This window comes from Gavia stellata, chromosome 5, assembly GCF_030936135.1.
Source record: "Gavia stellata isolate bGavSte3 chromosome 5, bGavSte3.hap2, whole genome shotgun sequence".
In the NCBI taxonomy this organism is placed as follows: domain Eukaryota; kingdom Metazoa; phylum Chordata; class Aves; order Gaviiformes; family Gaviidae; genus Gavia; species Gavia stellata.
Window position 1 is genome coordinate 13,483,215 of NC_082598.1, and position 9,906 is coordinate 13,493,120.

At 45.2% G+C, this 9,906-nt stretch overlaps 1 protein-coding gene across 1 annotated transcript; it reads right to left on the reverse strand.

Moving 5' to 3' along the window:
- Nucleotides 1-2,379: 2,379 nt before the first annotated feature.
- Nucleotides 2,380-6,232, reverse strand: S100P (S100 calcium binding protein P). Its single transcript, XM_009818216.2, has 2 exons — nt 6,095-6,232; nt 2,380-2,520 (listed from the first exon to the last, which is right to left on the reverse strand). Exons 1-2 carry the CDS (start codon nt 6,230-6,232, stop codon nt 2,380-2,382), a joined length of 279 nt encoding a protein of 92 aa, XP_009816518.2.
- Nucleotides 6,233-9,906: the final 3,674 nt, after the last annotated feature.

The following is a 9,906-nucleotide window of genomic DNA, read 5'->3' on the forward strand; positions in this document are numbered from 1 at the left end:
CAAGTATAATACATGTGATGCAATTCAGCTCCAGCCATCCAGGAATTCGGCAACCCTCTGAGTGTTGTTCAGCATGATTTTGTGCCACACTGCCATGCCGCAGGGACTGGGGGAGAGAAGGCAGACCCCTGCTCAAAACGGTCTGTTGCATGAGCTCAGTCTGCAGCAGCGCTGGAACGGTGACACAGCGCTGCTGTCCCCTTTGGCAGGGAACAGGCAAGCTCACACACGCAGGCAGACACACAGCCACACGCTTTCTCTTTCTCGAGCGATCTCTTGCACGCAGATACTAGTTTATTAAGTCGGTTAGAGAATGAGGAATAACTGATCATCAGTTTTTTGTTGTATGTCCATGCTAAGCTGGGAATCTGTTCTCAGCAAGGTGCCAGGGAGAAGGCATGAATGTGGGCAACGCTCACTAGTTTTTGGTTGCATACTAAGTATGGTCTCTGTCTGATTTAACCCTGACCATAGGCTAACAGCACCCATTGCAGCACCATTTGCAGCTGCACCAGTGGCTGCTTCCACTCATAGCGGTTGCAGCTCTAACACTTTTTGGGTGGGGGAACCCCTCTGCGGGTGTCTGTGCCAGGTACGGTGCTGGTGTGTACACCAGCCATGCGTAGTGTGAGGGGGACGGGAGACTCTGAGGTCTTACCGGGGTTAGACAGCTCTGGTGGGGACAGAGCCACATTCACGGAGGGAAGCCCGGCCCCTGGATCACGACTGCTTGATCTGACCCAACAGTGCTGGGGCAGAGAAGAGCAGAGCCTTTCCCGAAGCAGCCGGCAGTCACATCCTTTAAGGTGTGTGGGGACACTGTGCCCTTGGTGTTAGGAATAAAGTTGTAGGTGGTGATTAGTCAGTACAGCCAAACCAAGGAACCAAAGGTGGCTAGATGAAAGGACACCTGTAATGGTTAAAACAGGCTGAAATAATCTAATAAGCCCAAACTTTTCCCAGTGGGTTCCCCAAAAGATGAATACACTTAAACATATGTATGCTTCTACATGGTTATGAATGGGTCGAACCCGCAGCTAAACTTCAGACTCAGGAAACACAGTGAAACTAAGTTCTTGTTCCAGCTCCAGGTACGTGACTGTGGTCAGTTAGCTCATTGTACCAGGCTTCAGCAGGGAGAGGAAAATGTTTTTGCAGTTAAAGCAGTGCTCTGCACCTACAGAGCTCTTGTTCCTACGTTTGCTGTGCTGCACGATCTCCTGGGGCCTCCAGCCGGAGCTGGAGCCCTGCGCAAAACCAGCGGGCAGCTGCCCGGGGAGTTGCGGCACCTCTGCCTGCACAGCATGTTTGCCCATGCGGTAGGACAGGGAGTGACTTGGCTCTTGGCATAAGATAGGAATAGCACCAAACAGGACTGTTTTGAGGATAAAGGAACTAAAATTGACGTTTTCTGCAGTTTGCACTGGGTTGCTCACCTGCAAAGAAGTGCTTCAGAATACAGATTGGCTCAGTCTTGCTCCAGCTGCAGAGTCACAGCTGATGGCTGTTGCCTGCTCCACTGAAAGCAAACTCTTCCACTTCTCCACACAGACATTTTTCAGGTAAAAAAGCAATAATTGCTGCCATTAGTCCTACTCCAGGCAAAATTATGGCATGCTATTTGGGAGGGGGGTGTGTGTGTATTTAAATGTATTTAAAATAAAATGGTTATAGTGTACAACCCTACCTACATTGCCAATGGTAGAGTAATATCATTATATTGGTAAAAAAAGCCTTATCATGTTATAGGAAGTAAATCCATATGAGCTGGGTGAGCTGGTTCACCAGCACATAAAACTGCACAGAATCCTCCATGCTGCCAAAAAAAGTGCGTTTGTTTTGGTTTTTTAACCAAGAAGGAGCCTACATGGCAGCCCTGCAACACCCACACCGCTGAGGGTACCGAACAGGCTCAGAGGCAGCCCCAGGGAGACCCGTCCTGTACAGCCGCGGTGGCACACGCGCAGATTTAGGCTGCAGCCTCCCTCAGCTGAAGCTCGGCAGGCTGCATCCCGGAGATGCTGCTGTACAAAAGCAGCCTCCAGCTGATTCATGGCTCCAGCAGCATTTAATCTTGTGCAGCCTTTGCACTGGGGTGAGTATTGAGCCTTTTGGCTAAGAACAGAATTTTTAAAAGCAGAGAAAGAGAGGAACTACTCAATATGAGTTAGTGGGAGCAGTAAACCCATGCTTTTCCACAAAGGAGCAGAAATTAACATTCAAGACAGGGAAGTAAGCACAGTAGGATTTATTTTTACAGCCCATCATGCTTGTAAACTGCATGGCGGTACATGGAAGTGAAGGGATCCATAGCACTGGCATATGGAGCACAGGCAAAGACGGCTTCTGGGAGCAGTTCGACAATTAGTTGGCTCAAAATTATTTCTGCTCAAAATATTTATGACAGCAGGAAGTCAGAGCTGCCACAAAGATGACAAATTCTTTGAAGTCCACTTGGGAATCGCCATTTTCATCCAGGTTCCTGAAGACTTTATCAATAGCATCCTTGTCCTTCCCCGACTGCAAAAGAAAAAGAGCAGGTTGCGGTGAGAGGCGGCACAAACCCTAGCGCAGCAGCATCCCTACCCACAGCCCGAACAAGGACCCTGGTGGGCTGCGGGCCCTCGCCGAGGCGTGTGGGAGGGCACCTGCGGAGCGTGAGGCTGACGCCGACGCATTGTACCTTTCCGCGGGGAACTGCGATTGAGTTGCCTGGGAGATGGGGGTGGGATGGAGGTATAATGGCTCCTGCTCGCTGCCCTGCCGTAGGCCTGCCCAGAATGTCAGGTTATCGTGTTTTCTGCTAGTGGGACCTTTTTATTTTTCTTCTCTTTGCTTGTTTTGTGCGTTATACCTCTGGGCATAAAGCTGTGAGTTCCTTCGCACCGTGTTTGGCGGAGAAAACTGCTCGGCGCCCCGCACGGGACATGGGACTGCGTGGGACTGCGGCATCTCCTCCTGCCCGTCTCGGTGGGAGCCGCACATCTCCTCCTCCGGCTGCCTGAAAAGCACGTCCTTCCCACGGGAGGTCATGCTGCCGCTGGCCTCAGGCTCAGGTTGGGGCTCTGGGTGACAGAAGGACCAAGCACAAGTCCCAGCATCCTCATGGCACGGGCGCAGACCCGCATCTTCCCACCCTCTGCACAGCGGCAGTCAGCACGTCGCCCCCCACCTCCCCACCCCCCGAAAGCATGTGCTCCTGGGTTTATCGCACCTGGGAGTTGCGGTCATGCCCTGGCACGGAGAGGCATATTTTCTACGTGTAAAACAACATTTATCATGGTTAAAGCTGTGTAATGCAAAGCCCTGAGGCCATCACCCAGCTGAATTAAATGCCACGCGTTCCCTGTCCGCTCCCTTGGAAGGGCTCGGCCGGAGCTCGGGCAGTTTGCGGTTTTGCGAAATGATGTTTTCCTGGGGGAAATGTCAAATTTAAGCTTCATTAATCACCACCGCCCCAGCAAAGATGCAAACAGCCTCAGAAGTGCTTCGAGTGCTCCCTCTGGCCCTGGTGCCCGCAGAAGGTGCTCACGGGAGCTGGCGTCCGGGAAGGCACCTCCTGAAGGAAGCGTGAGGCTGAGCTGGAGTCACGGCAGCGAAAAATGTCAGAAAAATCTTTTTCTTTCTAAGTTGTCATAATTCTGATGGCCTGACTGAACCGGTACACCTTGAGGCTGATGTTAAGCAAGGCACAATCCAAGTAAAAAGAGTTGGTTGGGTTTTGTTTTTAATTTTTCCAAAATATATTAAAAGAAGGGGTTTTCTTCTAAAGTAGGTTACAGGAGGGCTTTTTGGCTTGAGTCCTGGCACTGATTATCTCCAGGGATTTTAGAAAACGCAGTTTTAAAAATGAACAGGGGATGGCAGTAGAGACCTGTCTTCTATAGGCAACAACTGTGTGGACTTTGTTGAAGTTGAACAAAAAATAAATCTGATATTATACTAGAAAGAAATTATATAAACTTCTGGAAAATTTCCACGAATTTGTGATAATTACTACCTTAATTGAAATCTGAAGGCATTTCTTGATCATGCTCTAATTAACTAAATTTCTCACTCTGTAATTTCATGTTTCAGTTTAAATATATGCACCTTTAAAATCACTAAAAATTGAACCATTTCCCTAGATTTGACTGATGAACGTGTCTGGAAGGTTTTATTCCTCTTCACTTTGCAAATTACAACCAGTTTTAGTTTCATGACCAAACATTTTAAATTATTTAGTGAAATATATGAACTAGTTTTAACCCCTGAATTACTTCTGAAATGCAGATGGGGGGATTATTTTTTGGCAACTCTTTATAACTGATTGTAATCCTCCAGTCCTGTGGTATGGATTTATTTCTGCCCCTGATTGATTCAAGACCTTTCCAGCTAGTTGTGAGCTGTGTCAGCTATAACCAGTTTTAAGACCAGAAATATACATGAGTATTTAAAAGACTCTTGTTTCCCAGAACATTCTTGCGAATAAAAAATATGGATATAAATGTCAGGAAAATGCAGGTAAAACTTTTTTTCTGAAGTCAGATGTGTTCTCAGTTTCTTTCTTGCAGTTATTGGTCTGCAAGACAGGACATTGTTGGTTTACATTTATTCTAAGTATTGACATAAAATGTTATTTTTGTGCTATTTTTTTTTTTCCTAGAACAGGTAAAATGGGAAGGGGAGATGGAGACTAGAACGTAAGTGGACATTCAGCTAAGTATCTTCCTGGAAATCTCCAGTTTCTGCAGCAGTTTCAGGAAAAGCGTAGAGCCAGTAAGGGCAGCTGTGGGGAGCTGGAAAAGGTGGTGCCTGGCCAGTAACCGTACTCAGGAACGACCTTTGAGCATCCTCCCATTTGGTAGTTGTCTAGCACAGCGGCTCCCCAACTTTATTTAGACCAAATGTCAAGCTTCTGGGGGCTTTCCATGCCCCCTTAGAATTGTGGGTTTGTTGTTTTGCTTTTCTTTACGTGGAAGTGCTGTAGGTGACGTACAGCTCCCTGAGCAGGAACAGGATGCTGCCTCTGACACTGTTGGGTCACAACCACTGATCTGTCTGACAGAGCTTTTTCAGAGACATTTTCATCTATCCCCCCCAGAGCCATCCAGGTTCTTATTCTCAGTATTGCATCTGTGTTTCATTTGTGAGTCACAAATCCAGCAGGCATGGGTTTCATACGATGATTTCATACAGTTTGCATGGAAAGAAAAGTAAATTGTATCAAGTACCCTGGCTGCAGCGCCCTGAAATAGTTGTTAAAAAATTGAATTATGCTGGATACAAGAAGTGGTAGCCACATTTGGAACATTTGGTTCTAAGCTTTTGCAATTAAGAATAATAACTGTGCAGATAGATAGATCAACATTACTCCTGTGTGGAAAGAACAAGACATATAAGAGTGTTTCTTGGATTTTTAGTGAAGGGAAGCAAATAAAAAACAATTGAAAATGAAAAGCTTTTTGTCTCCCAGGCAGCTAAAGCTTTTACTATAATATATTAAGCATTTTGAATACCTACTAAGAGAAAATTTATATATATATAAAACCTGTGTAAATGCACCTGATGATTACATACGAATCTATGTTGTGAAATACTTTTTCAGGTTTTTCTTTTACTATTAAGGACAAATGCAAAACAGTTTGCTCTGAGTTCATCTGTTGTTCTTGTTTATGCATCGTTTTGCTGTGCATACTGAGTCTGTAGTATGAATACCCAGAGAAAGTAAGTGTATAAATATTTAGAGAGATTCTCCATCTGCAATCAAGATCTTCAACTGCCGACAAAATAACTACCTTCACAGCAGCTGTGACACGATATGAGCTGGTAAATTCAGGGATAAACAGAAGTAGCAGGTGAAGTCTGAAGATGAAACCCAATCTATTTCAAAGCCATTGTCCTGATAACGCGAGTGATGATTTAGTAAACAGGGAATGGCCCTGAATATTAGAATCAGTTTTACACGGTATGTGCAAAGACTTTTTTATTTAAAGTTTTTCTACAAACCACTGCATATTTCTGGATGTAGTCTCCCCTATAATGTACGAAAGCCTGTGTCTGCAGGCAGCCCTTGCACCCGCCACACAGAAATGATGCTGCGCTGTTCTCTTACCGAGAGGAAGTTTGGGAGCTCTGTTGCCAGGAGGGTCTTTAGTTCTGCTTTGGTGAGGGTTTGCCTGTTGCCATCAGTCTTTGCATATTTGTCAAAGACAGCAATGGTCATTCCCATCGCAGTTTCCAGCTGAGACATGTTGCTGCTGGAGTCCGGCTTTCTTCTGAACCAGAACAGCCTCAGGGCTCTCTCGGAGGATGGAGACGGGTCTTATTCTGGGGTTCTTTATGCAACTGTCCCATCCAATCAGTGGTGGCACACCAGAGGGACAGTTATCCCTTAGCAAACATCCGTATCTGAGCACTGCTTGGAGTACACGCCTCTGTGCTGACAGCTATTCAAAACTCAAGCTTTATCACCCTGGTGTGGCCGGTACAACCAGTTGCTCACCAGTAGAAACCAGCCTCTCCTTCAAGATACACAGTGTGACTAACAAACGAAAATCAGATTTTGATACTGGCTGTTTGCTCAAGAATCAGATTTGTTCCTTCAGATATCCCCATCTGAGCAGAGGGTTGATAGCCAACTTCGGCAGAGTAGATGCTAGCCTGCTCAGGAGGAAGAGGAGCATCTCACTTCTTCACTACCGTAGTCAGGGGCTCTGCGAGGTGCTGCCTGTGCTGAGCCAAGAGCAGACACAGACGGCCCTCTCTGCCATGCAGAGGACCTTGTTGCAGAGCAGATGGCTCACTAGCACACACTAGGAGTGGGATTCACGGGATCAAAAGTAGAGGTCTGCCATGCAGACAGCTAACAGTCTCCCTGGGCTTGCACTCAGTCCACAGTGGATGTCTGAAACAGGTCTGATGAAACAGCATCTCTCCCGGAGCAGCAAAGGGAGCCTTGCAGAGCCGCTCCACAAAGAACTTGCTCAGATGAGGATATCTGAAGGAATAAATCTGATACCTGAGCAAACCGCCAGTATCAAAATCCATCTTGAGCTGCAGTGAAATAACTTGTTATTGAGCCTATGCAGTGTCAAACCTTGCAATAAAATGGACTGTAGTGAAAACAAAAGGTCACTTTGAAGTCCGGTGTTCCTCTGTGGCTTCTGATGAACTTTGTGATTCGCTTGAAAACCACGGTCCCCCACCATTAAAAGGCCAAACGCACTGGACCCACACCTACACACAGCAGCGCTGTTGGTCTGCGCTGGGAGCTCAGCGGTACATGTTAGGCTTAGGTGGTGGAAGCTGATCTGCTACAGCTACACTGAATTTTGAACAAGTTGGAATGTCGGACCAAGCAGCAGCATAACTCGGCCTCCCTTGAGCTCCAGGTGGCTTCTCTAGACTTGGAGGAGCTCATTTAAGGTGAGTTACATCTACAGTAGAGTCTGCAGGATGGACACACTCTGAGCAAATGATTTGGGGGAACCTATGGAAACTAGGGCATCATGCATGAATAATGCTGATGGATCCCAGGGTGCAGTGTTCTCTGCAGAAGACCCTGACTATGGATTCCCAAAATTAAATCTGAGTTTGGATGACTTTGGACATACCTCTGCATGCTTGAAGGTAAGTTTCCACTTGTGTTATGCTATAGAGAAGTTAGCAAAAAATGTTTTTTAATTGAGAAAAAAAATTTAAAATTACACTCCTTTCTCCTATTCATTTATAACCACTTGTTCACCAGGCAAAATCCATCCTGTGACATCTATAATGTCTCAGAGCAAGACTACACATCACAAATACATGGAAATCTATTACCTTTCTGAAACAAAAACCCCATGATTTTCTGTCTTACCTTCTCCAGCAAGGGATTTTGCGTTTCCCAGAAAATCACAGCAACATCTCAGGCTGTATGCTTTATTCAAACAGTTCATGTCATGAGAACTGTTTGTTCCTATGACTTCAACCTCATGACATAGTTGCAACTGATTTGCATTAAGTGGGTAAAAGCTTTAAGTAAATTTTGAAGTTTGTACATTAAAGTGTGTCGTGGTTTAACCCCAGCCAGCAGCTAAGCACCACACAGCCGCTGGCTCACTCTCCCCCTGCCCCAGCAGGATGGGGGAGACAATTGGAAGAGTAAAAGTGAGAAAGCTCGTGGGTTGAGATAAGAACAGTTTAAGAAATTAAATGAAATAAAATAATAAAAATTGTAATTAAAAGGAAAATAACAACAACAACAAAATAAAACCCAAGAAAGACAAGTGATGCAAATGAAAACAATTGCTCACCACCCTCCGACCGATGCCCAGCCTGTCCCCAAGCAGCAGTCCCCCGGACAGCTTTCCCCCTAGGTTATATACTGAGCATGACATCATATGGTATGGAACATCCCTTTGGGCAGTTGGGGTCAGCTGTCCCGGCTGTGTCCCCTCCCAGCTTCTTGTGCACCCCCAACCTACTCGCTGGTGGGGTGGGGTGAGGAGCAGAAAAGGCCTTGACTCTGTGTGAGCACTGCTCAGCAGTAACTAAAACATCCCTGTGTATCAACACTGTTTCCAGCACAAATCCCAAACTCAGCCCCATACTAGTTGCTATGAAGAAAATTCCCTCTATCCCAGCCAAAACCCGCACAAAGTGCATGTTGAAACCTGTGGGGTTGAAACCTGTGGGGTTCCTTCAGAAGGAACAAGAAGAGAGCAAACAACTGGCCCTTGTTAGCTATGAACATCATCTGGTGTTTGCATACGCACACAACAGCAGTCACTGGTGTGTCAAGTGCCAGGAACTTTTCTTTGTGTTTTTCTGACATGTATCTGTAATATGAATATTAAACATGGGCATTAAAGAAAAATCAGTTCCTACCTCTAAAGGAAAACCTAATAAAATAAAACATCTATTATTTCACGCATTCTCATGACTTTGAATCATGAATATCGGTGTTAGTTACACAGATGAAGAAAAAAAATGCCCTGAAAAGGCAGAGGGGGACATCATCAGCTCCAGTCAACAGGGTATGTCAGTATGTCCACACCTTTGCCACCTAACCTGGCAGAAAAGGCGTCCTCAATCTTGACCCATTTTTCTCTGCGAACAAAGGTGAGACACAATTTTTGAGAAGACGGCACCAAAAGCGCTAAAACACAAAATAAACCACAGGGCTTGAATTTCTACAAACTGAAAGGTCGCCATGGTAGCACTGCCTGGTTGGCTTTTTTTTTCCTAGTGTGTCATATTTGTATCAATGGATGTGCACACACATCCGTACTGCTCAGACTTTTCAGTTCACACTTTTTGTGTTGTTTAAATGCTTTCTTACAATTTGTTTTTCATTAAAAACAGCAGTTCTGTGCACAAGGAACAGACTATTACAACTGTTTGCAAAACCAAAGCAGAGTACAAAGAGGAGGCACACAGAGGAGAACAAGCAGTGTTTTGATGCCAACCCATCTGTCCAGCTCTCCAGTGAGATAAGCCATTTTCTGTGGGCTTGTTTAAATTTTATATTATTATTTTAATGTAAACAATATCCATTATTTGCTTCTTTCAGGTTTCTTTCTTTGAAGAATGGTATAGGCAACAGCTTAGATGATGAGTGTTTACTGAGGGTTTATACAGAATCAGGTCTTGCCATTCCTAACTTGGGCCAAAAATTTTAATTATTTGTGTGATACAAATGTGGACTGTCACACGCATAATTTTCAAAAACCATGCAGATACACTCAAATTTTGTGGCATTTGGCCAGATGTTTAGGCTTACATGAGATTTGTGTGACCTTGTGCTGATTTTCGTTTAGAGAATAAATTTTATCCTATGCTTTTTGCAGCAGCATCTATTTTGGAAAAATCTGAATAAATACATTTATCAGCTCTACTCTGAAGAGCCATTTGTGTCACAGCCAGCTGAATAGCTGAAATGGG

Coding starts and splice junctions, on each gene's coding strand:
- S100P (XM_009818216.2), bottom strand. CDS start 6,232: ATGTCTCAGCTGGAAACTGCGATGGGAATGACCATTGCTGTCTTTGAC. Junction 2,521..6,094: donor AGCTCCCAAACTTCCTCTCG/GTAAGAGAACAG, acceptor TTTCTTTTGCAG/TCGGGGAAGGACAAGGATGC.